General features: G+C 54.6%; 1 protein-coding gene across 1 annotated transcript in view; it reads right to left on the bottom strand.

The window, feature by feature from the left end:
* Positions 1-1,166: 1,166 nt before the first annotated feature.
* LOC122691250 (proto-oncogene tyrosine-protein kinase receptor Ret-like) overlaps positions 1,167-27,131 on the bottom strand; it is a 49,281-nt gene continuing 23,316 nt past the window's right edge. The window contains 18 exon segments of the mRNA XM_043897906.1: positions 1,167-1,438; positions 2,912-2,935; positions 2,937-3,015; positions 4,063-4,200; positions 5,471-5,541; positions 7,661-7,783; positions 7,866-8,080; positions 9,266-9,373; positions 10,794-10,941; positions 13,423-13,688; positions 14,630-14,752; positions 15,568-15,678; positions 17,199-17,324; positions 18,039-18,297; positions 20,424-20,623; positions 21,903-22,098; positions 23,388-23,629; positions 25,993-26,280. Coding sequence (XP_043753841.1) covers positions 1,259-1,438; positions 2,912-2,935; positions 2,937-3,015; positions 4,063-4,200; positions 5,471-5,541; positions 7,661-7,783; positions 7,866-8,080; positions 9,266-9,373; positions 10,794-10,941; positions 13,423-13,688; positions 14,630-14,752; positions 15,568-15,678; positions 17,199-17,324; positions 18,039-18,297; positions 20,424-20,623; positions 21,903-22,098; positions 23,388-23,629; positions 25,993-26,280 — 2,897 coding nt within the window. The 3' untranslated portion in view covers positions 1,167-1,258.

Raw genomic sequence — 27,131 nt, 5'->3', positions numbered from 1 at the left:
AGGAGGATCAAAAGTGTGGAAATACGAGGAGCACGAAAAGTGGGAAAAACACGAGGAGAAGAAAAAGGGGAGAACAATACGAGGAGCAAAAAGAAAAAGAAAAATACGAGGAGCAGACAAGGGGGGAAAATAAGAGGAGGATCAAAAGTGTGGAAATACGAGGAGCAAGAAAAGTGGGAAAAACACGAGGAGAAGAAAAAGGGGAGAACAATACGAGGAGCAAAAAAAAAAAGAAAAATACGAGGAGCAGAAAAGGGGGGAAAATAAGAGGTGGATCAAAAGTGTGGAAATACGAGGAGCAGGAAAAGTGGGAAAAACACGAGGAGAAGAAAAAGGGGAGAACAATACGAGGAGCGAAAAAAAAAAAAAAGAAAAATACGAGGAGCAGAAAAGGGGGAAAAATAAGAGGAGGATCAAAAGTGTGGAAATACGAGGAACAAGAAAGGTTTGAAAAACCCGAGGCGAAGAAAAAAGGGAGAAGAATACGAGGAGCAAAAAAAAAAAAAGAAAAAGAAAAATACGAGGAGCAGACAAGGGGGGAAAATAAGAGGAGGATCAAAAGTGTGGAAATACGAGGAGCAAGAAAAGCGGGAAAAACACGAGGAGAAGAAAAAGGGGAGAAGAATACGAGGAGCAAAAAAAAAGAAAAATACGAGGAGCAGACAAGGGGGGAAAATAAGAGGAGGATCAAAAGTGTGGAAATACGAGGAGCAAGAAAAGTGTGAAAAATCCCAGGAGCAGGAAAAGGGGAGAAAAATACGAAGAGCAAAAAAAAAAAAAAAAAAAACAGAAAAATACGAGGAGCAGAAAAGTGTGAAAAATAACAGGAGCATCAAAAGTGTGAAAATACGAGGAGCAAGAAAAGTGTGAAAAATCCCAGGAGCAGGAAAAGGGGAGAAAAATACGAGGAGCAAAAAAAAAAAAAAAAGACGAGGAGCATGAAAAGGTGTGAAAAATGCGAGGAGCATGAAAAGGTGTGAAAAATGCGAGGAGCCAAAAAAAAAAAAATCCCCTGAGAGTTCTGCCCCGCCCTCTCCTCTATCATCTTAAGCTGCTGGGCAATGTGATCATCACACATATTTTCACATCCTTTAAAAAAAACATAGTTTTAAAAAAAATGCCTAAATGTAAATGGATGCAAAGTCAGACATTTACAAACAAAAAGGTTCAGAGCAGACTTTGGTTTCATTCAAACCAGAAACACTCTTAAAAAGCATTACAGAGAGTAAGGACAGTGCAGAGAGCAGGAACAACGTGGCTAGAATCTAGTAAATGCATGTGAAATTCTACCATAGAGTTTGTTTTCAATCCATGTGGAGGGGAGGGTGCGAGGGAGGGGAACATTATTACAGTCCCCCAGGGGTGTCTCCTCCTCTGACAGGCCATCATCATACAACAGTGAGTCGGATGGGGTGGACACGGCCAGGTCCAAGTAGTCCTGGAAGGGAGAGAGACCTGGTCACTCCTGGAGCAGGTCATTGCTGGACATGCCCACCCCTCCCCACCCCCGCCCTGCCTGATAGCAGAAGCCCCAGCCGAGTCCCACCCCGCACCTATCAACCTCTCGCCAGATCTGAGCCCCTGGCCAGGTCTGTCAGCATGAGTTCCCCCAGCCTCTGGTCCTCATCACAGAAAATCACCTCTTGGAGGCAGAAATGTGTTCCCTCATTGTTCTGGTCCTCTCTCTGCAGCGCTAGGGGCACCAGGCCCAGCACTGGAGAACAGGCCTGTTTATAAAACCTGAGGCTCTGGGATTGCAGTCCCGTGACTCATGTGGGAAGGCCAAGACACATTCCCCATCTGCTCCACACTTTCTGGCTTCCCTCCAGGCACTCCTGCCATCTCCAATATCAAGTCAGGACCAAGAAATCTGAGTCATCGGTGTGGGTTTTGCATAAGATGCTGCTAGAGGCTTCAGCTCCCAAGCAGGATGATTTGTGAGGACCGGCTACTTCCACTGCCCTGGTTAAAGGTGTCAAGAATGCTTCCAGTGTGTTTCTGGCTGGTTCTCAGCACTGTTCTAGGAAAGCTGTTTGTAGGCATCAGCTATTACCTCTGTTTAGGGCAAATCATAGGATGTGCCCAAACGATACACCAAGGTTGGGTTTTATTCCAAGGGGCCCAGTCCATGCATCTTGCCTTCCATGTTTGGAGAAATGACAACTTTCAGTAACTGTGTCAATTTAAGGATGAAACCACCAGAGGGCAAGCAAGGTCTGTGTCTATTTTCTTTACTTGCATCCCCAGCATCTAAGGCAGAATACAGGAGGCAGCCCATTGCCCAATCAATATTAGTGAAAACTGTGTTGATTTCCTCTATCACCTAGAGTTGTAAACTGGAGGCACACAGATATGTTGTTTGGCCCACACTGAGCTTTTGGAAATTGCTATAAAAACTGGGAAACATAAACATCCCTTAAAAAGCCCTGGCATGCTGGCACTCTTATTCCTACAGGTTACATTGTCTATGGTAACAGGTCCTTCAGAGCCAGCTGGTAGGTTACTATTTGTCACAGTTTCCACTGCTCCCTTCACTTCCCACCCCTAGCCAGACCCTTCATAGAATCTGAATTTAGGACACATTCATTCCAACTTTACTTCCTCAAGTTCCATTATTGAAAATAATTTTGTTTGGCTTTGGCATATCTTCTTCCCACCCCTGTCTGTGGAGGGCTCTTCCTAAGTGTCAAGGTAAAAATCCTGGTTTCTCCCTAATTTCAAGAAGTCCAAGAGGCCTGGATTAAGGATAAAGGTTCGTGCCCGCCCCGCCCCCTGCCCCCAGTCTGCCCTGCCCCCTACCAGGAGACGACATGACCATCTCACTCTGCACAGCCGCACTCTGCCTTTGTATTGGGAATTCCATGAACTGGGGTGAGGGAAGTGGCACCAGGGATTGGCTCCGGGTACTCACTCTGCTCTTAACCATCATCTTAGATATCTAGGTCTTTGCTGATGTCGGCAAACACTGGCCTCTTGTCTGGTTCCCGCTTCCAGCACTGCAGCATTAGACTGTACCTGGTGAGACAAACAGGTGGGTGGTGACAATCCAGCAAGGATTGCCCAGTCACAACCACCACACCCAGTACAGTGCACCTGGGCCCCAGAGGCTCTGGTCCAAAATCCCAAAGCTGTTCCTGTGTCACTGACATCCTTCTCTGAGTTGGGCCAGGGTATGATGGGTCAGCAGGGGCTCACAGTGTCTGGCGCTGTGGTCCAGCCATGCTTGTTATGGCAGCTAACGCAGAAATGCCAGTCCTTAAAACTCTTATGAAGGATGAACTGTGTATGAACACAAAAACCTGCCAAGCACACTCTGTCTTGCACCTCCCTCCCTCCCTCCCCTGGGGCTCTGGCAGGGCTGCAGGGGCCACCTTGTGGGTGAGTGCTGGGCCTGTGCCTGCCAGTCTAGGGTGCCCAGGGAGGCAGCACCTACTCACCCTTGCACTCCCACAGCCCTGAGCCAGGCACATGGCAGGTGCATGACAGACTTTGTAGAATGAATGGACCAGTGTGTGTCTAACTATGGACGACCCCCTTCTCATGTGTTCTCAACCTGTTCTCCAAGGATCATCTGATGGAACCACCATTTGATGAGAAGATTCTGGTGCCCTCGAGCTGAAGTCCAGGTGCCATCTGCCTGCTCTTTGTCTGCCTTGGTGTCTCCACTTGGGCGCTCCCCTGTATGTACCCCTGGGGCCATTCTGAATTACCTGCCCCTCCCCAAGCATCCTGGGACAGGTCTCTAGCCTTAGACTGAAGCTGCTCCCTCATCCTTCCACCACCTCTCCTGGGGTCCTGCTCCCCCTCAGCTTGTAAGTCCCCCCAGGAGGCCCACCCAGCCCCCAGTGGAATCTGGGTCCCCAGCATCTGCCATCATGCCCAAGGGTGGTTCTCTGTCATCTGTGCCTTTGTCTTAGCCCGTTGCTTCCAGCTGCCCAGCTCGCCTAGGGCTGGCACCCAGGGCTGCCCAGCAGTGGGAAAGGATGAGTGTGCATGACCCCACCCCTCCAAAACCTGGAGTGTCAGTGGCTGGGGAGGCTGGACCAGAGAAAGCATGCTCACATCTCCTCGCTGCAGTTGTCTGGCCTCTCCATCCGATAGTCTGTCTTCAGAAGGTTGAAGAGCCGCTCTGGAGGAATCCCAGGGTAGGGGTTGCCGCCCAGGGTCACAATCTCCCACAGCAGGACACCAAAGGACCACCTGCAGAACCAGAGGGCCAATGAGCGACTGCACTGAGTCTGTGGCATCCTCAGCGCCCCAGATATCCTCCCCCTGGGCAGCAACAGGACCCGAGTTCCCTGTACAGAGAGTGGTCCAAGTGCCCACAGTTTCAGCCTAGGCTGACCAGACAGATGGAAGTGGAATGGAGGCGGGACCAGGTGTCTGCCTGCCCTGCCCCAACCCCCTGGCAACCTGCTGCCCAAGCTCAGCCCCCATATCCAAAAAGGGCAGGTGGCTGACCCCTGAGGTGAAGCTCTGTAGCATCAGAGACGGCACAGGGAATGCAAATGAGCACAGTGAAAAGCAGGTCAAACTGAGGCCACAGGGCACCAGGGCACTCTGCAAAACCCCTTCACCTTTTCTGTGTGCCTGGAAATTTTCATAAGATGTTAAAAGGAAAAAACACTGCAATGGGAAAATATCAACTGTGAGGGAAAATTTACTGTCAAGTGGGGACAAAATCATCACAAAACAGCATTATCACACAAGCCCGTTTACAGTAATAAAGAATGCCTGCATGCCACGGACAACTCTAGGCAAGGCCTGTGAGTGCTGGCCGTAGTTATTTTGGGATGGTGGGGCCCCATTGACTTTTAGTCTCATTATGCTTTCCCCTGCATTTCCAGTTGTTTTACAGTCCACTTGGTAATCAGAACACAGCTGTTAAAACTGTTTAAGAATTGCCTTTTCACAGCCTACTTTATTTAAAACATGCAAGGCTGTTTACAGCAGAACATTTGGAAACAAGTCTGTTGTGGTTTTCAAAACAATTGAGAATGCAGTTGGACTTGGAAGACTTGAGTTTTGGTCTTGGAGCAGTTTGGGTACCGGAAACCCATTCAAGGTCACTCCACCCTAAACCTGTCTCTGGGTGGGGACCAGTCTCCAGGGACCTGCTTGAAGCCCGCTCACACTCAGGCTCACAGAGAGGGAACTGTTCAGCTGGGACTGTGTGTCACTGAGATGTCCAAAGAGAGGGCAGGGGAGGTGGGGGAGGCAAGGGGGCTGCAGCTATGGCTCACATCCTCATGCATTCCACCGTGGCACTCAGAACTACTGCCTGGGCCTTTGCCATTTGCTGTGTGAGTACACAAAGCTTCCCCATCCACAGCCCCCCAGTTTGGGGAGGTCACTCTGGACGGCTGGAATGAGCTGACAGGGACTCAGGGCAACTCTGTTCCCCAGCAGAGCTGCCCAGACAGGTGCATACATGTAACCTCCACCCCAGGAAGGCAACACCCAGACTCACACATCACTCTGGGTGGTGTAGATATGATCAAAGAGGGACTCAATGGCCATCCACTTGACTGGGATCCGACCCTAAGGAAGGAGTGAAAGAAAGGCATTAACGTTGCTCTGAGATCCTAGGAACTGGTGTGTGTGGGGGACACATCTCAGGCTCTTTCAGCTCTTAGGGAACACTGAGTAATGACTCCAGTGTGTTCCTGGGTAGAGGCCAGCAGCCCAGCCTCACAGGGGCTGGAGTCCTAGCCCCGCCTTCCTAGGCTTGGCTGAGACCCCCGAGGGAGTCAGTCGGCCTGCCCACAGCTATACAAGGTGTGCTGGTCATGCACCACATCCCAAGGAATTGATGCTAAGTGCAAGCCAGGCCCCACTGTGGTCACTTCTCGGGAGATCAGGGGCACTGCACCCTGGGTGCTGCCCAGTGGGTAGGCTGGAAGCACTTCCATCAAGATCTCCCCTGATTTCTGAGGGTGAAGGGGTCTGGGAAGCCAACATCCAGTGTTTCCATCTTGGGAATTTCTGACACAAATGAACACACTAAAGGCCTTTCTAAGAAGCTCTGAGCGAAGAAATCAATGTGAGTGTCTTGAGTCTGATTTTTCCCTTATTTTATCCCAGGGCCCTTTTAGCATCCTCTAAAAGACTGTCCTCCACCATGGAGAGGCTGGAGTTCAACCTAACAAATCCTTTCTAATGCAACTTAAGAAATAGCTTTTTGGTACAAATAGATCAGCGGGCTTTCCTGGTGGCTCAGTGGTAAAGAATCCACCTGCAGTGCAGGAGATGCGGGTTTGATCCATGGGTCAGGAAGATACCCTGGAGGAGGAAATGGCAACCCACTCCAGTATTCTTGCCTGGGGAATTCCATAGACAGAGGATCCTGCTGGGCTACAGTCCATGGGTCGCAAAGAGTCAGACACGACTGATCGATTAAACAACAACAAACAGGTCAGCATCAAGGCACAATCAATTAAAAAAAAGGCATTTGCTTTGGATTTTAATGCATTTATTGTACTTCTTTTTTTTTTTTTAAAGTACTATTTAGGATTCATACCCTACATGAAGTGTGACTGCTTCGAGGGTGTGTGTTTCTAACAATGCAACCTGCAGGCTGTGCTCTCAGGGGCCGAGCTTGGGCACCTTGTGCTTCCTTGCTGGGTGACACAGGGCCTTCCCGAGGACCAGTGCATCAACAGGAAGTTCCATCCAGCCCCCTCCACGGGGTAGGGAGCACCCCTCTCCACTTCCCCTTCAGCACTTCTAAGATGTGCTGTCACAACAGAAACCCCACAAGAAATCAAATGTCATCCTCACAGCCCCAGGAGCACCTGGGCTTCACTCGCCCCTCAGAGCAAAGCTGAAGTGTATGTCGTGGCTTTCTGTGTTTTTCTTTTTGAGCAGCATCTGTTCTGAATGCCAGCTTAGCTGTGTGTCTTGAGGGGGCCTGTGATCTTCCCTGTCTAGTCTGTCACAGGGAGGCTACTAGAAAGGGGTTGGGAGGATAGCAGCACCAAGAAAGTCAAGACCAATGTCACAGGGAAGGGGACCATACCAGGGAACCAGGTTTCCCAAGAAGGTCCCCGAACCACCTGTTTTAGTGACTTGGAAAAAGCTTCCCAAATCTCTACACTGTAACTCTGGACTTTGTCTCCAGGATCCTCCTGATTGCCTTCCAAACTCACTTAGTCAGCCGTTCCTAGGCCCTTGGACCAGGAGCATACCCTGCTGTAAAGTGGTTCAATCCTTTCTGTAAAGAATGACTAGCAAGCTTGGGTTTAATTCATTTCTTTTCCCCAAGCAAAGGACTAAAGTTACACAGAAAGTAAAACAGTGACCTTCACTCTGCAGCAGTGAGAGGAGCAACTGCAGACAAGAAGATTGTTATTTCTGCAGTGGTGGGTGACCTTTAGAAGTGATAGTGATGAAAAGTGAGAGAAGCTGCAGGAACCCCACTCCCAGCAGGGAGCTCCAAAACAGCACGTGTGGCTGTGAGGAAGAGAAGGAACAGGCTCAAGACTGAGTCCTGCTCTGGGTCTCTGGGGACCCAGGACTAGGAAAGAGTTCGGGGATGAGGACTGGAAGTTTGCACTCTAAAAACCCGCTTTATCTTCCTCAGATCAAAATCTGTCCCCACCCTGTGGGCTCCCTGACCATGCCCTCTGCCCTCAGGCCATCACACCCCAGAGCCTGGTACCTTGCTCCTCTTCACGTAGGAATCCTCTTCATAAACATCTCGGGACAGACCAAAATCTGAGATTTTCATCCTGTGGCCCTCGGCTACCAGGATGTTTCTGGCTGCCAAGTCCCGATGGACAAGCTGTGGAAAAGACAACAGCAGGGACCCCTGAACCCCGGGCCAATCGCTGGCGGAGGGGGCGCGGGGCTGGGGCGGCACGCACCTTCATCTCAGCCAGGTACTGGATCCCTTGTGAGATCTGCCAGGCAAAGGAGACAAGGTCGCCCATGGTCAGGGCCTGCTCCTCCAGGTTGTCCAGGTAACTGGAGTTGCGGCTGCCCCCGCTGCCCACGTAGCCAGGTCCCGCCTTGCGGCTCTCTCGGAGGAAGCCCCGCAGGGAGCCGTACTTGGCATACTCCACGATGAGGAGCAGTGGCCCTAGGGGCAGAGCAGTAGGTACGTGGGCTGGCTGCTTAGGTGACCCTGGGCAGGCAGAAGTTGGGCCAGCACGGGGCAATCGCTTCCAGCAGCCTGAGGACTCAAGCCTCAGCTCACTCTCCCATCACTCTGCTCTCCACCTTGCAGCACTATGTTACTTCAGTCATGTCTGACTCTTTGTGACCCTATAGACTGTAGCCTGCCAAGCTCCTCTGTCCATGGGATTTTCCAGGCAAGAAGAGTGGAGTAGGTTGTCATGTCCCCCTCCAAGGGATCTTCCTGACTCAGGGATTGAACCCAAGTCTTTTACATCTCCTGCATTGGCAGGCAGGTTCTTTATCACTAGTGCCACTTGGGAAGCTCCTCCATCTTGCAGGGGCTTTGGATTCCAAAGCCAGCTGCCTGGACAGTTGACCACAACCTCTTTCCTGGGTGTCCAGGGCAAGCAGTCACTGCATTTGAAGCTGCCCTGGGAGATAACCACTGCTGCTCGGATGTCAGGAACTTTCTGTACCCCTGGTCTTGCCACAGTATGGCCTGGGGACAGCTGATGGAGGCAGAGGTTCTGGACTGCCCCTGGCCACCCTCTCCCTGCCCTGCCTGCTCTCAGGCCACAGTCCTCCCCGAGGCCCGGCCCTGAGTGCTACTGGTGCCCCTGCTGCTCTCTCCCTGTCGGCCTCCCATCTCCCTCACACCCGAAATACACATGCACCCACGCGCACATGCACACACACACACACACACACACAAAGTGGGAGGCCCCCAGGGTGGCAAAGCAGTTTTGGAAGACTAATAGAGCAAAATGCTCTTATGTGAAAAATGATCTGCCATTGCCTTTGCCACCCCAGGCTGGGGTGGGGTTGAGATCACCTGGAGGTTATGGCATATCTAGTAGGTGCCCAGGAGACACTGCTCATCTCTGGACTTCCCTGTCTTAAGGGCTCAGCCTGGGGCAGGGTGCTGACAACCAGGATGTCGCCAGAGACCCCAGGGAACACTCCTGTGGCAGCCCTCATGGTCCACTGACACACAAGTTTCAGGCAAGAGCCAGAGAAACCATGCTTCCAGGAAGAGAGAGGACAGGTGCCAGAGAAGAAAAGGATGGGGATGAGGGAGAATGCAGAATGGAGCAGCCCAGAGCCCCTGGCTTGTGCCCAGCAGCTGCTAGTCCCCGGCTGGTCTTACCATCCTGGCTGCAGGCCCCGTACAGCTTGATGACTTGCGGGTGGTTGACCTGCTTCAGGAGGTTGAACTCTGATAGCAGGTCCCACAGCTCGCTTGGGGAGGCATTCTCTGAAATGCACAGAAACAAAGCAGGTCACAAAGTCCCTGCTACCACCATGCTGGGTCACAGGCGCAAACGAGGGGTCTACACAGACTTGTCTCCTTCCCAGACATCCTACTCAGGTTCAGACTGAGGCCTGCCAGGACCTCACTGCTTGGAGCTACTCTCAGCCCATGGGAGGGTCAACAGCGGCCTCAATTGCCTACAGGGAGTAAGAACCAGAGGAGCGCACTTCCATGTGAGCAGAGTCTTTCCATGGAAAGCCTTCTGGGCTGGGCTATGCATGCAAATGGCATTATTTCCCTGCAATCACCATCTCTCAAAGACAGTGGCGTTAACCCTTCATTAACCCTTCTGGGGAGGTAAAGGGACTCCCTGGTGTCCCCAAACACCTGCCAACCAAGCACTTGGCAAAGGGGGGTGAGGCCCTGGAGAAAGGTGAAGGCCATGAGACTTCACAGAAGTCGTCTTGCCATGCTGAGTGTGTGTTTTCCAAGGGCAGAGATAGTTGTGCTCAGGAGCTTGGGTGTGGAGGTCTCCTGGCCAACTGTCCTCCTGGGTCATGGCCCCACATCCCACTGCCCAGTTGTGCCACTGCCTCTGGCTGTAGACTTGTCTGGAAATGAGAAGACAGCTGCAAGATGGGGCATTGGAACCCTTTGGACCACACATGAGTGACCCAGGGCCAGTCTCACTGTGCCCTCTTAGGGCCTGGGGTCTCATAGACAAGGGGCAACCCCAGTCTGAGGGCCTGGGTAAGTACACAAAAGTACCCGGCACTGCATGGCTCCCCGACTGCTGAACATCAGAGTGCATCAGCCTAAAATGTGCCCATCACATGGCCACTGGGCCCTCAGTTGGTCAAGCTGAGGCAGAACTCAGCCATGGCAGAGGACTGTCTACCCAGTCCCTGCTGAGAAGCAGCAGTGAGGATACCCAGCATGTGCTAAGACTGGGGCAGTGCTGGCCCACTAAGGGCTGGGGGGGATGGGGACTGGGAAAGGCAGGGACCTGGGGGACAGGGGCCAGTCCTTACAGGTGGTCTCTTCACCAGGACCTCAGTGGACGCTTGGCGAAAGAAATTAATGGGGCAGACTGAGGTGGGGAGAGCTGTCGGTTTTGAACTTAAGGGCTTTTAATTTAAACTCGGATCTTTACCCAACATTGATACACAAGCAACATGGCTCTGAAAGCTTTCAAGGGAGGAATGTCTTACCCTGCTTCTCCAGGGACCACACCAGCCCACATCATCCATGGTGGAGGTCCCTAGACTGCAGCCACTCAAGAAGAGCAGGGGAGGCGTATTGGTTCTTCAGGAGGCAGCAGGCTGATTGCCAGAGTCCTGGCTGTCATAAGGGCTTCATCCACCCACTGGGGCCCCCGCAGGTGTGAGTGGCAGAGCCCCCTGTGTACTGCCTGGGCACGTACCTTTCAGCATCTTCACAGCCACAGTCGTGTACCCTGCTTTGCCTTTCAGCCGAAAGGCTGTGGCCTTGACCACTTTTCCAAATTCACCTTCTCCCAGAGTTTTTCCAAGCACCAAGTTCTTCCGTGGGAATTCCCACTTGGGATCCTCCTACATTGGGTTTGAAGGAAAAAGAGAGGGAAGAGAGATGGCGAAGGTAAGAAGAAAGGAAGAAGGCAAGAGCCGGCGGACAAGCTCCATGTGCAGACGGCCGACTGTCACCTGAAGTGACAGGTGACAGTCACCATGTCCAAGGGCAAGACCCCACAGTCAGGCCCTGAGGTGCCATGACAAGATGCGTCCCCCCACAGGAAGGCAGGTGTTGCCACAGACTGGCTGGACTCCGTATGCTCATACCCTCACTGGCCTCCATCTACTATAGATGCCCTGGGCCACCTCAGGCCCAGGGCCTGGTATCTCCAGTGAGAGAGTCAGGGTTTACTCAGCACCCACAGGTGCTCACAGGGGGACCACAGCCTCTTCCCTGGGACTCAGGCCCAAGCCTCATGGCACCACCTCTGTTTTGGACACCAGGCACTGACAGTGGCCCAGGCTCCAGGACTTCCAAGAGAACTCAAGTGGCAGCTGTGGCCCCAGTTGCCTACCAGCCCTGCACTCCCAGCTACAGGATGGGGTGTCAAGAACACCTTCCTGGTGTGGCAGCCTCTAGAAAGTTACCACTGTGCCCCTCAGGTACCCCCCCATCCCTCCCTGACAATGTGTGGAAGAGTCTGCTCCTCCCACAGCCCAGCCACTGGCCAGAACTTGCACACACCGGCCTTCCCAACACACCATGCCCACTGAAGACCCCTCTGGGGTGGGGTCTTCCCAGACCCCAAGACTGGCTCGAAGACCTGAACTCTGGGGATGCTGAAGCCTGTCTGGAACCTGCCTTCCCGTCAGCACTGGATGCCCAGGTCCCCAAGTCTTGCTGTGGCTGGGTGTGGGCATGGCTCCAGGGGCTGCTTATGATGTGCCTGGCAGGCTCGCCTAACCCACAGACACACACTGGTGACCCACTGCCCCCCCCCCAGGGACCAGAACCCTGTGTTCTTACGTCTGGGAGCAGAGGCAGGCTCCTCTAAGCACCACGGCCAGGGGCGCCTTCCAGCCAGCTCCCCAGGTGTCCTGGTGTCTCAGCTTCCCCAATAACCCATGTTGTTTGTTCTTTAAGTTGCAAAAGAGGCAGTCGTGTCTGACTCCCATGGACTGTAGCCAGGCTCCTCTGTCCATGAGATTCTCCAGTCAAGAATACTGGAGTGGGTTGCCATTTCCTCCTCTACCAAGAATCCATAGTCAGGCTCAAAGGTGACAACAGAGTCACCACCACCCTGGTGTCCACACTGCACTGGATAACAGCTGACTGCACATAAAGACTGGGCTAAGAGGGGATATCTCTCATTTGTTTCTCTTTAAAAGTGCTAAAACCCCAAAGTGTCCTCCCCACTTTATGTAAGACAGAACTAAGGCCAAAGGGTCGAATAATGTGTCTAAGACCTCAGAGCTGGTCAGTGTGGTCCTGGGCCTCCGGCCCAGCTCTGGCTTCTCTGCACTCTGGGCTAGAGGCTGAAAGTGGTCCGTGGCCCCCCCCCCCCACAGAAGAACCTCTCTCATTGTGTGTCTCAGCACAAACCGTCAGGGCATATAAGGGAATCAAATGGCTCGTCCCTGGGCCACGAGGGCCATTCCCAGATGTGGTGGCCACAGAGGCCTCCTTCCTGACTTTGCTGGTTCCAAACACTCAGCAGGTGGGAGGTCTCCAGCCCCCAGTCCCCATAGTATTTCAGTCTCCTCAGCAAAAACACTGGAGGGCAGACAGGCGGAGGAGCAGCCTGGCCGGGCAGGAGGTGGTGTCTGAGCCTCCCACACTAACTGCAGGCCCAGACCATGTCATGGAGGAGGAGGCTTGGGCTGATTCTCCCCTCTTGGCAGGCCAGTCACAGAGTCCTGGGGCCAGGCTCCCCTGATGGTGCCTGAGAGGCCTCTCAGCAACCCCACTCTCCAAGCCACAGACAGAATCCCCTCCTGGCTGCGGCCAGGCCCCCCACCTGCCAGTCTCTCTCGCCTGGATGGGGACAGTGTTTCATCATGGGGCTCCTACCCAACAGACTCCCCAGCAGAGTGACCCGTGGAAATGAAGGCAGAACATCAGCCTCCAGCCCTAGGGTGGTCCTACCTTCTGAGAATAAAACCCACACACTCCTCCTCAGGGCCTCCCCCAAGGCTGCATCCTCCAGCACTTGGGGCCTCCATAGGAGATATCTTAGGTGGGTACAGCATGGCCTGCCCTCTCCTTGGAGCCTAATGGCCCAGATCTCAGTCATTTAAATCCACACCCATCCTTTTCCACACTGATTCACGCTCTCTGCCCCACCCCTGCCTTCTGCCCTCCCTGAAAGACAGCTCGGTGGAGGTTAGAAGACAGCTGGAAGCTCACGAGGTCCTCCTGGCAGGCAAGGATGCAACAACCCCAAGGGCCCTGCCCCTTCTGTCCCCCCCCCTCCTTCCCCAGCTGCCCTAGACCAGAGGCTACCCACATGGCTACCTGGAAGGGCTGCCTCCCTGGCCCTGCTGCCACATGGAGAACCTCACCAGGAACTTGAAGGTGTCCACTGAGACCTGGTTCTCCATGGAGTCCAGAGAGGGCCGGCAGGCACCAGATGAGGAGTAGCTGACCGGAAAAGCTTGGGCGGGTCGACAGAAGGTCATCTCAGCCGAGGCAATGGGCGGCTTGTGGGCATTCTTGCGGTAGCGGTGGATGCAGAAGGTGGACAGCAGCACAGACAGCAGCACAGATACGATGGAGAAGACCACAGCTGCCGTGATCACTGTGCAGCAGAGGTCATCACGCAGGGTGTCTGCGGGCGAGTAGGGGCTGTGAGAGTAGACACCCCACAAGGGGGACCCCCAATACCCAACAGAGCCACACCTGTGACAGCCAGGAAGTGGCTGCTGTAACCGACTGTGAGCTGCCTGCCAACACTCCTGACCCATGGCAGGTACTGTTCTGTATGTTTTTGCTACAAGAGACTATTATTGCCCTTTTCTGGAAGGAATGAGCATTTATAAACATCCTGCCTGAGGTCACACACCAGAGGTTGTGCACCCCTGCACCTCCCCCACCCTGGAACGTTGCACTGAAGCCAGAGGCCCAGGGGCCCGGGGGGTGGGAGAAGTTCTTCTCCTGCATTCCTAATATCTTCTGTATTTTCTTCATGTTCAATATATAGTGGAGAGGAAAGACAAGTGGCCCAGGATCTGGGCCATGCAATGACCACCCAAATGCCAGAAAAGCTCCCCATGTGTTCAGTGGGGCCCCCCTGTTCTAGAAGAAGCACCTGGAGGGTGCTGGGAGGGGGGACCCAGCTGGCCAATGCCACAGGCCCAGGAAAGGCTCTACACAGGCACAGTCTGAGGAGATGCTGAGCTATTTGGTGGAATAACTAGTTTTCCAGCCCAATCTTTATTATAGAACTTGAGGCCAGGGAATTCTTTGGTGGTCCAGCAGTTAGGACAAGGAGCTTTCACGGCTGTGGCCAAGATTCAATCCCTGGTTGGGCACCTAAGATCCCATAAGCCTTGCCAAAAAAAAAAAAGGAACTTCGGGCCACAAGGCAGTCTTAGTAGCCTTGAGCCAGCTCCTTGTCTGCACACATGGGGGAACCAAGACCCCAGGGAAGGAGGAAGATCTCCTAGGTTTCTCTTCCTTCCTGCAATCTTCTCCCTTGCTCCCTGGAGGCTCAGGGAGGTGTGGGGATCCCGGCCAGCTGTGCCCCCCACCCCCCCACCCCCAATGCACCTTGGCTATCCTCCGGCTCGCAGAAGCACTTCTTCTTCTCAGGGAAGCAGTTGCAGATACCGAAGCCAGCTTTAATCCCCCGGCGCTCCCCAGGTTCGTGCCCACCAATGATGCTGCCGCCCCCTGAGGACAGACACCACCCACTCAGCAGCCCACTCTCAGCCTCCAGGGGGACCTGGCCAGCCAGGACCACCAGACAGGATCATGAGAGGCCCCTCCCCACCTGATGTCAGCACTCTCACGCCCAGGGAGCACAGTGAGATCAGAAGTCTAGGTCACCCCAGGCAAGAGCCTCAGCATGCATGCATGTGTGCTAAGTCGCTTCAGTCAGGTCGACTCTTTGCAACACTGTGGACTGTAGCCCACCAAGCTCCTCTGTCCATGAGATTCTCCAGGCAAAAATACTGGAGTGGGTCACCAGGCCCTTCTTCAGGGGATCTTCCCAATCCAGAGATCAAACCTGCGCATCTCCTACATTGGCAGGTGGGTTTCTTTACCACTAGCGCCATCTGGGAAGCCCCAGTTGCAGCATGATGAGCCCCCAAACCAGCTCCCTGGCTGCAGCAGGTGAGAGGAGGAACCCACAGGCTGCCCTGGGCCCAGGTCAAGGTCCACACTTGGTTACTTTTCAGAAGCAGAAAAGGGGCAGAGGGGGCAGCTGGCAGTCAGCAAAACGGGGGACAGGGAGTCGTGCCCCATGAGTTGGCTAGAGCAACACTGGAAGGGTGTGGGTCAAGCCAGCAAGCTCTAATTTGGGGGGAGGAGCGCCTTTATTAAAAAAAAATGTTAGGAAAGGGCTCAGTACGCAAAACCCAGAAGCTTGGCTGGTCTGGCTGAAATGCAGGTGAGAGTCCAAGCCCCTTTAGCTTGTTACTCCCCCCACCCAATCAGGCTCCTGCTCGCTCAGAGTCACGGTGCAGGCTCATCGGGCTGCTTACGGAGGCAGTCCTGGGGGCAGATGTTGGGGTCTCTGCTCTCCACGGCATCACAGTGTCCATCGGGGCAGGTCCTGATGCTGGGGGAGCAGGTGGAGAAGTTCCTGGTTATCCCTACAACACAGAGTGGGCAGTTATGACCACAAGGGAGCAGCTGCCCTGTTCAGACTGCAGAGCCAGGAGGGTCATACCCCAGGGCCTTCCAGGTCAACCCTGTACCCCACCCCATCCCCTGCAAGGAAGAGCAAACTGAGATCTGAGCAGAGAAGAACCACACACAGAGCCCTACCAGCAGGGCATCCCTGAGGTACAGGGCAGCCAGGATGGTGGGGGCCAGAGGAGCCAGGCAGTCCCAGAGCTGTGCCAGGCTCACATCAGAGAGGCCAGAAGAGACCAGATGAGGCTGGGACCCTCTCTAGGCTGCACTGTGGGTGGGACCCTCAGATTGGTGGGCCCAGCTGGCAGCCAGTTACTGTCCACACCCAAGGCTGCTCAGGTCCCTCCTATTTGGGTCCATGTCCCCTGGGCTGGGAACTCCTGGGTAGAGCCTCTCTGAAGACCACTTTGGATATTTTGAATTATTTTAAGGTTTGTGTTTTCATGAAGTAAAGCCAACCATAAATGACATGTCAACAGTGTAGTCTACCTTAATTCCTCCACTTCTTGGATGCACAGTAATATTACCAAGAGATCTTCGAAAAGTGTCTGTGAACTATGTGTTTAAAAGCATTGGGTGAATGGGGGAAGAGTGGGGAGAAGGGATAGTCAGGGAGTTTGGGATACACATGTATACACACTATATTTAAAATAACCAACCAGAACCTACTGTATAGCACATGGAACTCTGCTCAATATGCTATAAAAACCTCAACGGAAAAAGGATTCGAAAAAGAATATATACACGTATATGTATACCTGAATCACTATGCTGTACACTGGAAACTGACACAACATTGTTCATCAACTATGCTCCAATATAACATAAAAAGTTAAAAAAAAAAGAGAAGGCATTGGGTGAATATAGTGGCTCAGATAGTAAAGCGTCTGCCTGTAATGCTGGAGACCTGAGTTTGATCTCTGGCTTGGGACAGTCCCTGGAGAAGGAAATGGCTACCACTCCAGTATTCTTGTCAGAGAATTCCATGGACAGAGGAGCCTGGTGGGCTACAGTCCACAGAGTCCCAAAGAGTCAGACACGAGTGAGCGACTAACACTTTCAATTTCACATTCACAACTGCACATGTATTTATGTGTATATGGGTAGAGAAATGGATATATACATGTTAATTACCATCTGGTTTAGGCACCAATACAGAAATTCAGAATTTTAGAATAAAGTAAAAAGAAAACACACACATCTCAACTTTGGCCCTGACCTTCTCAAGTCCAGAGCGAGCTCAGTCTCAGGCACCTGTGATCCCATCGGTGATAAACAGTTGGAAGGTTCTCTGTTCCCTGCGCTCGTGACCACCCTCTCCTGGCATCAGGAGCCACGGCAGGGACCAAGCGCAGGGGAGGACTAGGTGGGCAGGGGTGGGGGGTGTCACAGAGGCTGGCAGGGCCTGCATGCACAGACCCTACTCCCCCTCAGCCCCCATCACACTCCCCACCGCCTGGCTCTGCCCAGGGCCTACCTTTGCCATCTCCCTGTCTCCACTCGCACCTGCCTGTCAGAGAGCCCAGGCCACCGCATTCCTCACATTCGGGCTGCCTCTTGCTGACCACGCAGGACAGGGGGCAGCCAGGCTCTTCAGGCATGTCTAGGGGTGGCAGAAAGCAGTCATGGGGGGCCAGCCTGCCATGGGCACCCATGGGTGCAGGCAGCACTGGCTGGAGCTGTCCCGAGTTGAGCCCAGAGAGGAGGCAGTCACTAAACTCTGGGGGCGCAGGGTAGTGAGGGGGCTGCTGGGGGAGGGGTGGCATCATAGTCACACAGCAGGGGCAGCTAAGGGGCTGAGTATGGAGTGGGGATGGGAGGTGGCCAGACTCATCCAGGGACACGCAGGACACCCAATTAAACTTGAACTTCAGAGAACAGTGAATACCTGCTTTGTGTAAATATGGCCCTAATATCACAGGGACATAGGGGAGTTTGTCTTCTAATTCACTGCAAAGGCTGCACGAGATGTACTTACACCACAATAATTGCTTGTTGTTCACCTGAAATTCACACTCAACCTGGGTCCTATATTGTACCTGGCAGCCCTAAAACAAGTGCACAGGTAGGTCCTGCTGACAGAGGCGATGGGCAGCAGCGGCCACCCACAATGCTGTCACACTGGACTAAACTGTGTCATACCTCCCCCATCATCCTTCCAGTGCAGCTGTGCGCTGTTTTCTCATCTTACAGAGAAGGAGGCTCAAGAAAGCCCACTGGTCAGTGACGGGGTATAGGACGGCACCCTTCTGCAGGAACAGCCCGAGGCTCTGCCACGCCCCATCCACCCTGACCCTTCCCGCAGCCGGGCACTCACACATCCCTTCCACGGTAACGAGCAGCAGGGCCTGGGCTTGCTGGTGGGTTGGTTTCTCGGTGGCCACCACTGTGTACTGGAGCTGGGAACACTCGGGCCGCTGCAAGGCCTCCGTGTCATTCACGAACAGGGTCCCCGAGGTGTCCTCAGCTGAGGTGACCATCCCCAGGGCGCTGCAGTTGGCGCTGGAGGGCTGCAGCCTGTACTGCACTTGGATGCCGCTGAACTCCTGGCAGTTTTCCACGCAGACTTTCCCAATCTAGGCATGGGATCACGGAACCCTTAGCCAGGTGAGTAGACCACCTGGGACAGTGGCTGGAGGGGCTCCATGCCAGCTGAGTCCCAGGACAGTTTCCCACTCAGCCCAGAGATGGTGGCCCCCAATCTCCCCATCCTCCATGCCCCTGGAATCTGCAGACCCATCTGCCTGCCTGGCCTGGCCTGGCCCTGCGCAGACCGTGACACCACCCTTCATCCCTGCTCCTGGGAGCCGGAGGTGAAAAGAACACAGGGTGCCGGGCTTTGGTTTAGGGACTGGCCCTCCAGGGAGGCGCTTGCTGGCTTGCCCGGCTCACCCCTCACTTGCTCCCTCATTTGGGCACAGAGGCAGCCTGGATGCCTCCCACACACCTCCCTCCCCTCTGGGCAGGGGCCGTCGTGCTCTGGGCACCACTAGGGTCCATCCTCAGTGTCCTGCCTGGGTCACCTGCCTGGTCAGCCAGAGCACAGCACCCGGGCCATAATTCACACAGCAGGGTTGCTGTCCCACCCAGGTCCTGGAGCCTCCTCCGAGACTTGGGCCGGAACCCCTGGGAGAGAAGGGATACTTCTCCAGGGATGCCTCATGGCCACAGTGGTCACTGGGGCCTGAACTCTCCTTTTCCCTCCCTCACCACCCAAGGTGGAGTTAGGGCTGCTGGGGCTTGAGATCAGAAGCTCTGACCAGTCAAGGTCGAGGGCTGCGGGCCTGGCGGCAGTGATGGCACAGGGCCCCCTGCTTGCAGCCACAGGCCAGGCCCTTGCTCAGCCTTGCTCAGGCCCAGGGCAGAGCCAGGCTCCACCAAGCCCACTCCTCATACCACAACAAAACCACCTCCTAGGCTCCGAGCACTTCCTTGTACAGAGCAGGTTCACTTCCACTTTCTCCTGTGATCCTCAAAATTGCCTGAGATCACCACCTTCAATTTATAATCATGAATACTAAGGGGGGGCTGGTGAGAGACAGCAGTGTGTGTAAGGCTGGGCCAAGACTCGGGTCTCTGCACCCTCGTGAGTCCAGGCACAGGGAAAGACTTAGTCGTCAGGGGTGGGCGGTGTTGCAGAGGCTGGCAGGGCCCGCCCTCTCAGACCCCACTCCCACTCAGCCCTCATCACCCTCCCCACTGCCTGGCTCTGCTGACACACCCCTGGCAATGCCTATGCCTGCCTCAGCCCCCCTGGACACCCCTCAGGGCCCCCTGCTTCGTCACCTCTCACCAGCCTTGCCCTCTGCTTCCAGGAAAGGCCTGGCGGGGGTGGCAAGTGGGGTGGCCTGGCCACGTCCAAGGATGTGGCTCTTCTTGTGCTGGGTCCTAAGTGGCTGCCAGGAGCGGAGGTGGCATGGGAACCAACCACAGAAACTGGCAAAGCCACTGTCCTAATTAGGAGATGACCCTAAATGGGATATTCTAAAGGGCACATGGCCACAGCTATGCCATTAGGAGAATGCAGTATGTTAAGTCATGCCTGCCATAACTGCAAGTAAACTTTAAAAAGTGCTTCAGAGAAACATTCTAGAAAGAATTGCACCAAAACGTTAAACACTGGCTGATATGAGGAAAAGAGATCACTCTTATCTATCCCTTATATCCTTTTGATGAATTCTTACCACTTCCCTTTTTTTCTACTTCTAATCACTATTTTCTGATGACAAATGCAAAATAAGCTCTAGCAAACAGACTTGCAGGAAAGTAGGAAATAGAAGCACTTCCTGTCTTTCCTTGCAGAGGTCTCCACTAATGCCTATGTTTGCACACTTGGAAATTTCTGGCAATGAAGACTTGGTTTTGAACATATGGAGCCACCTAAGACCAATACTTCTGCAAACTACTTTTCCCACTTCATTCACCAGGAATGTCTTTCCAAGTCAGCATAGATTTAACTGGCACTGCTCTTTCATTAGTAAAAAATGTAAACATGCTGAGAAGGGAGAGGGCAAAGAGGGGCCCACAAAGCCCACCAGCCCCACTCCTTTCTCCCACGGCCTTAGCCTCCTTGGCTTTGTGCCTGTTGCTCCCCAGGGCCACTCTGTGTGCTCAGGGAGGTGGTGTCCCCCATGTGACCCCATCCTGGGAGTCCCTGCTCCTCCATTCCCCTCCCCAGGCTGGCAAGAGGCCAGGAGCTCACCTGGGCAAAGCGGTGGGCCCGCCGGCTCACGGAGAAGGAGTAGGCACTGGGCAGGCTCAGGCTGATGGGCAGCACGGACACATTGAAGTGGAGGAGGACGACACCCTCCCCCAGGCCCTGGAAGTCTGAGTCGTTGACCAGCACGGCCAGCTGCACAGCCCAGCTCTCCGAGATGGGGAGGCTCTGGTTGAGAACCAGCCCTGCAGGTGGAGGCATGTGATGATAGGTAGGGGCCCTGCCCAGGGTGGAGACCACTGCCCCACGATGCTGCACATCTCCCCTGCAAAGCATTCCCTGGACACATGGGCATACGTGTGACAACAGGTACTTCTACCCACACGGTACACAGACAACAGACCTGGCTGTAGGCACTAAGGTTGAAATATTTTAAAGGTGAGTCACTGTGCTGAGCTGAGCCCAGAAGACCCTCCTCAGCTGGGAGGTAACCTCAGTGAGGTGTGTGTGTGTGTGCATGTGTATAAGAAAGATGCATGTCAGGGCAAGGACACACAGGTAAAGACCCACCACCACCACCAGCAAGGTCCCAGAAAGACCGTCCTGGCCCCTGAGAACTTCTCGCAACAGTACCAGCCTCCTATGGACCCTCAGATTCCACAGGCCTCAAGCACCCAGGAGCTTCCACACTCCTGAGCAGTCACCGTGTGCCAAGGCTAAGATCCCCATTTAGTGGAGTACAAAGGAGGCGAGGATCTCTGGGTGCACATGGCATACAGAGTGAGTGTGCAGGGGCAAGGATGACATTTTCCCTTGCACAGAATAGAGGTCATCAGAGCTTGGTGAGGAAGAAGACAGGAAATAGGATTAGGTCAGGCAGAAAGGGGTAAAGGCACCAGTGATCCTGGGTTCCCCAGAAGCAGGCCTCCAAACAAGGATCCAAGCACAAGTGGCATATTTGAAAGGTGATCCTACAAAACATAGGCAGGAGAGCAGGCGAGGGAGGTGGGGAGGTTTGGCAACTGATGAGGACACCCAATCCTGCAGGTGAGCCCTGGGGGCACGTGGTGCTTAGCCCTGAGGGTGGGCACATTTCAGAAGTCAGACAGGACAGTCATCCCAGAACCCTCCAATTTGAGGGCACAGAGCTGCTACTGGACATCAACTCCTGTTAGTGGAGAGTTGCTGGGGGGGGGTGGTTAAGGATCCCTGGGCACTTGGGCACCTAGGAGGTTGCGGTGAGCCCTGGCGTGGTCAGCACAGGGTAGTGTGGTGGGGGTCCTGCCAGGGTCAGCCTTGGCCTTGGGGCAGTTCAGCGAGAAAGGACAGCCTGTAAACACCCACCAAGGTGGCCAAGGTGAGCCCAGCAGAGACAAAGGCTGGGAAGAGGGTTGGAAGGGGTGGCCACCTGGGGCTGAGAGGGCCAGGACAGGTGTCTACTTGTGCAGGGTGCTGCCCTGCCCAAGGAAAGCAGGTCGCCAGTTCCCCAGGGGGCCCTGTCAGGCCACACTGGTCCCCTCTTACTGTAGTCATGCACGGTTGCCCGCACAAAGCTGCCGTTGGCCTGGGCCAAGGTCTCATTGGGCATGTGCTCCACTCGGAAGGTCCGGAGGGCCTTGGCATCCCCAGAGAGCAGCGTGTTCGTGTACCGTCTCAGGAGCTCCCCAGAGGCTGGCACCACGTCTGCATCGAAGACACGTAACGTGGCTACCACTGTGCCCTGCAAAGAATATGGGGGCCAGTCAGGGCCCCGAAAGCCAGAGCCCATAGGAGGGCATGTGCCCTGCAGGTGGATCAGGTGTGTGCGGTCAGAGCTGGCTCCAGGGACAGCCTGACCAGGGTTCAAGCTGCAAGGGGCCCCCAGCCAGCCTGCTTGTCACCCTTCCTGGGCCACTGCACCTCACCTCTGCAACAGGTGCAATGGCATCTCCAGACTTCCCATGATTATGGGTTAGAACAGATGCCCTGGTGCTCTGTGGAAGACCTCATTCAGGTCCCCACAGGGCAGAGTGGGCACCCCCACTCTCCTTCCAGGAAGCTGGGCCCCGCACAGTGGAGAAGTTAGCTCAATGTCATGCAGTGACAGATGACAGAGCTGGGACCTAAGCACAGTGTCCACCAGAATGCTCTCCTACAGCTTCTTCTGTACCCCAGGCTAGATGGGGTCATGAGGGGGGTTCTGAGTAAAGCCACATGTCATCTCTGCTCTCACTCCTGGCCAAGCTCCACAGTGTTACCATGGAGCTGCCCCGCCAGGCTCATGGGACATTTCCCTACTCCATGTGCTTTCCTCTTGCCCATCCATCCACCAAACCTGCTCCCTGGGTGTCCAGAGAAGCAGGCAACCACAGCATATCCGACCCCGACCCTCCCCTTGCTCCCGCCAGCCTGCCGGCTGCAGGACAGCCCAGGGCCCAGCAGGTGGCAGTCACGCTCCGCCTGCACAGGCAAGAGGAAGGCGGGGCCCCGATGGGAGGGGCGGCGCAGGGACACCCCTGCCGGATCCACTGGCCTGTCTTCCTCCACTCCGGGGTACCCTCCCTGAACTCACTGGCCCTCCCTTGAGGGGCTGACAGCCCGAAGAAGGGAACACCCTCCTGGCAGATGTCCTCTCCGTCTCCTTGGGGCAGTGTGCCCCGCCTCTGCAGTACCACAGTTGTGCCCCTCTGATGCGAGCCCTGATGGTTGAGTCAGAGGCTGGGCACCCTTACCCTCAACCCCACCGGCACCCCAACCCCTCCCCTCACCCGCTTCCCAGGGCAGAGGTCAGCTCGGGGCCAGCGGGGCTGGTCCTCTCTCCTCCTCAGCTGTCCTGGAAACCAACAAAACCCCAACAGACAGACTGATGGACAAATGAAAGACGAATAACCACAGTGATGGTCAGCCACATGTCTGGATGGCTAGATGGACAGCTGAATAGACCGAGGAACAAATGACGAATGGAGAGACCCAGATGCACAACAAAGAGATGACAGACACTAGAGAAGCACCAGACAAACGCATAGGCACCTCCTTCCGCTTGAACTCCACCACCGCGCTGGCACTGTCGACGCCCCCGAAGAAGGTGGGCGCAGAGTCGTCCTCGTCGTACACGGTCACAGGGAAGGGCACCATCACCTCCTCCTCGCGCATGCCCATGCGAACCGTGCACGCGGCCACCAGCTCATACTTCTCCCGCTGCTCACGGTCCAGGGTCCAGCGCGTGCTCACCTCCAGGCTGTCCAGATCGCAGCGGAAAGGCAGACTCTCACCTGAGCACCAAACAGACCAGCAACCCCAGGATGACCCTGAGCTGAGGGGAGGGTGAGCTGCCTTCCTCAGGGCCCCACAGGGAGCAGTGTGCAAGAGGAGACAGAGCTGGGGTGCATGCTGGGCCTGGGCCGTGGCCCCTCTTCAGCTTCCACAGTGGAGCACAGCCTCCAAGCACAGTTTGCAGTGGAGATTATGCTCTGAGCATCACTGTGCCTGCAGCCTGCACTGGTGCTGATAGGGAAGAGCAGGGACCAGGAGGTCTGCCTCAGGTCCTCAACCCAATCACCTAGGAGGGCACACCCCTTCACACACCCTGCCTGCCTCCTCTGTGGCGAGGGCTGGCACCAGTCACGCTGCAGGCCCAGAGATCCAGCTCCTAGCGTTTGCTGGTATCTGAAAAACTGTCAGGAATTTTCTTAACTGTGGAAGCAAGACATGCTCATTTTAGAGAATGTGAGAAAAAAGCCACAATTCCACCACTTGAAAACCAACATTGGGGACATCTGGTGTAATTTCATGTTAACACACAAATATTTCTGACTGCCTGGTTTGGATCCCTGCCCTATACACCTGCAGGCTGCGTGGCCTGAGGCTGATGGTTCTGTCTCTGTTCTTCAGCTTCCTCGCCAGAAGATGAAGTGAAGTGAGAGTTGCTCAGTCATGTCTGACTCTGCGACCCCATGGACTATACAGTTCATGGAATTCTGTAGGCCAGAATATTGGAGTGGGTAGCCGTTCCCTTTTCCAAGGGGGTCTTCCCAACCCAGGGATTGAACCCAGGTCTCCCACACTGCAGGTAGATTTTCTATCAGCTGAGCCACCAGGGAAGCCCCAGAAGATGAGATGCTGTGTGTGTTCATCGCCAGACACTGCTGTAAGTTCAATGACTAACTGCAACCTGGTGAGGGGAGGACCAGTAATAACAATATACTCTTCAACCCAAGCCTGTCCTCGAATTCATCCTCCAGAAAGGACCCAGAAAGGGGGAAAAGCTGAACGCTTGAAGGTCAACAGTGACCACCCCATAGCCAACCTCAGGAGGGCTGTCAACTCCACTTGGTGGAAAATCACATCAGAGCCACATATTACATGTGAACTACACATTTCCCTGTATTGCTTATGGTTACAAAAATGGCTTTTCTTTTTAAGCGAAAAAGGCAGCACACTAAACCATATGCTTTGGGGACAATTTTGTACAAAGACATCCATCCCTGTGGCAGGATAAATGAAGGGATGTGGAAGTGTGAGTGACTACTTTCCTTACACTACTGAGTGCTCCTTTAACGTTATGACCATGTGTGGGTGCCATCAACCTGGGGGGAATCCAGGCTTCACTTACCAGCCATCCAGCATAAAAGTGTCCCCTTTAAGTCCCCTTTAAACTGTCCAATGGCACCTCACACACAGCAGCTCAGTTGCCTTCTCTCATCTCCACTCGGATCCAGTGCCCTTCCCCTACCCCATATCCATGTGGCTTCCCCAGGGCCATCGTGTGGTAGGACTATCTTGTGACAAGGTCCACTGTCCTTACAGTGGCTCAGGCGGAATCCTAGAACCATGCTTGGTCCCCTTGTGAATCTCTCAACACCCCACATTCAACTCCCCAGAAAATCTTGCTGGATCTTCCTGCAAAAACATGCCCAGAATCTGCCTGCTTCTTGTGGCCTAAAGGCTTTCACCCTCAACCCCAGTCCTCATCCTCTCACTCAAGGATGTCTCCTGCCTCTTCATAGTTTTCCTGCTTCCTCCAAACCACTCGCCCCAAATCATTTCGAACACATCAGCCCGACTAACCTTTTAAAGTAAGTTATATCCTGTCAATGACACCCTCCCCCCACTCCTGAAAACACCTTCTATGGCTCCCTAGTCCCCTCATCAGGAAGTCCTGCCCCCTCCCTTGCATTTTTCTGCCCTCAGCAGCCTCTGCCCTCCCCTCCAGCCGCACCTCCCCCTCCGCACTTTTGAATGAGCTCGCCCTGCTTGCTGGGCACCCTCCTTTACCTTGCTCCAGCCACCTGATTTAGGACAGTGGTCTCCACCAGTCCGTGCCTTCTCAGCATTACCTCCCACCTGGTCCCTTCAGAGGCCACCCAACGTCCTTAGCGCCTGTGTGGTCTCCACCTGCCCCAGGCATTGAAGGTCCAGACAGGCAGGATTTGGGCCTGAACTTGTTCACTGTTTCATCCCTGGTCCCTAGAACCATGCCTGGCCTGTGGCCAGCATACATGAGATACACGTGGACCTCTGAATGAATGGATGATGGGGTGGTGTAGTCAACTTGGACGGCTCATGTAGAGGAACTGCAGGGCCATGCCTGGCACTCGGCAGGCATCGAGGAAGGCTCCATGCGGCTGGCACTCACCTCCCAGGAGCCTGTAGGCCACACTGACGTTGGGGCAGAGGAACTGCACGGGCAGCAGGCAGAACTGGTGGAAGGTGCCAGGGGGCCTGTTCTCCCGGATGCGGAAGGACAGGCCTGACTCAGGGAAGCAGAGCTCCCGGGGCTTGAGGGCGCCGCAAGCTGGGAAGGAGGCATTGATGATGGAGAAGTACACTCGGGCACAGCCTGGCCACTGGCACTCGCCCTCACGTAGGGATGTGGGTGACAGGAAGACCCGCAGGTAGATGGTAAGCAGCGGGAAGCCGCCCTCTGCAGAGACAAGTCAGGCCCCGCCAGGGTGTCAGCCACACCTGCCCAGCTGGGATCTGAATGGGGAGAGGGCAGGAGCTCCGGGCTGGTGCAAAGCCTAGTCCTCACCAAGGCTAGCAGGGCTCTGCTGGGAACCCCGCCCTGCCCCCTACCTCCTGCTTGCCCCCTACGGCCCTGGACTTGGGATCTGGCAGCCTCAGGGCCCTATGGCTCTGCTCCCTCATCCTGGGGGGTGCCTCACAGGTCCATCTCTCTGATTATTCCAAATCTCAGTTCAAATACCCTTCCTCAGAGAGGTGCGCTGAACCCTGGGTCTAAGATGGAGTGCTTCCCCAAGGCAGGCTCTTGGCACCTCAGGTGACCTCCCTTCCCTCCCTCACCCACTACCCCAACCACTTTCTTTCTTTTCTCACTTTTAAAAACACTACAGGGGTGGAATTGGGTGGGAGGGGGGAGAGAGGTTCAAGAGGGAGGGGACATATGTATACCTATGGCTGATTCATTGTGATGTATGGCAGAAGCCAACACAATACTGTAATTATCCCTCAATTAAAAATAAATAAAACACTTATTCTATTCTATTTTTGCCAGTGTTGCTGCTTGTGGGATCTTAGTTCCCTGACCAGGGACTGAACCCAAGACCTCAACAATGAAAGCTCAGAGTCCTAACCACGGGACCCCCAGGGAATTCCATGCCACCCCTGCAGAGACACAGACTTCCCCAGCACCTAGAGAGGGGATTTCTGGCAAATTCCATCATGGAGGCACCATAGCAACCCCCGTCCAACCCATCTGGATCTCAGCTGGGGCGGGGGCTCTTCCTGGGCCTTCTATCTTAGCTCTAGGTAAGT

The sequence above is a fragment of the Cervus elaphus genome, unplaced genomic scaffold, assembly GCF_910594005.1.
Source record: "Cervus elaphus unplaced genomic scaffold, mCerEla1.1, whole genome shotgun sequence".
Lineage (NCBI taxonomy): Eukaryota > Metazoa > Chordata > Mammalia > Artiodactyla > Cervidae > Cervus > Cervus elaphus.
Note: the sequence above shows the minus strand (reverse complement) of the source record. Positions and strands in the feature narration are given on the sequence as shown.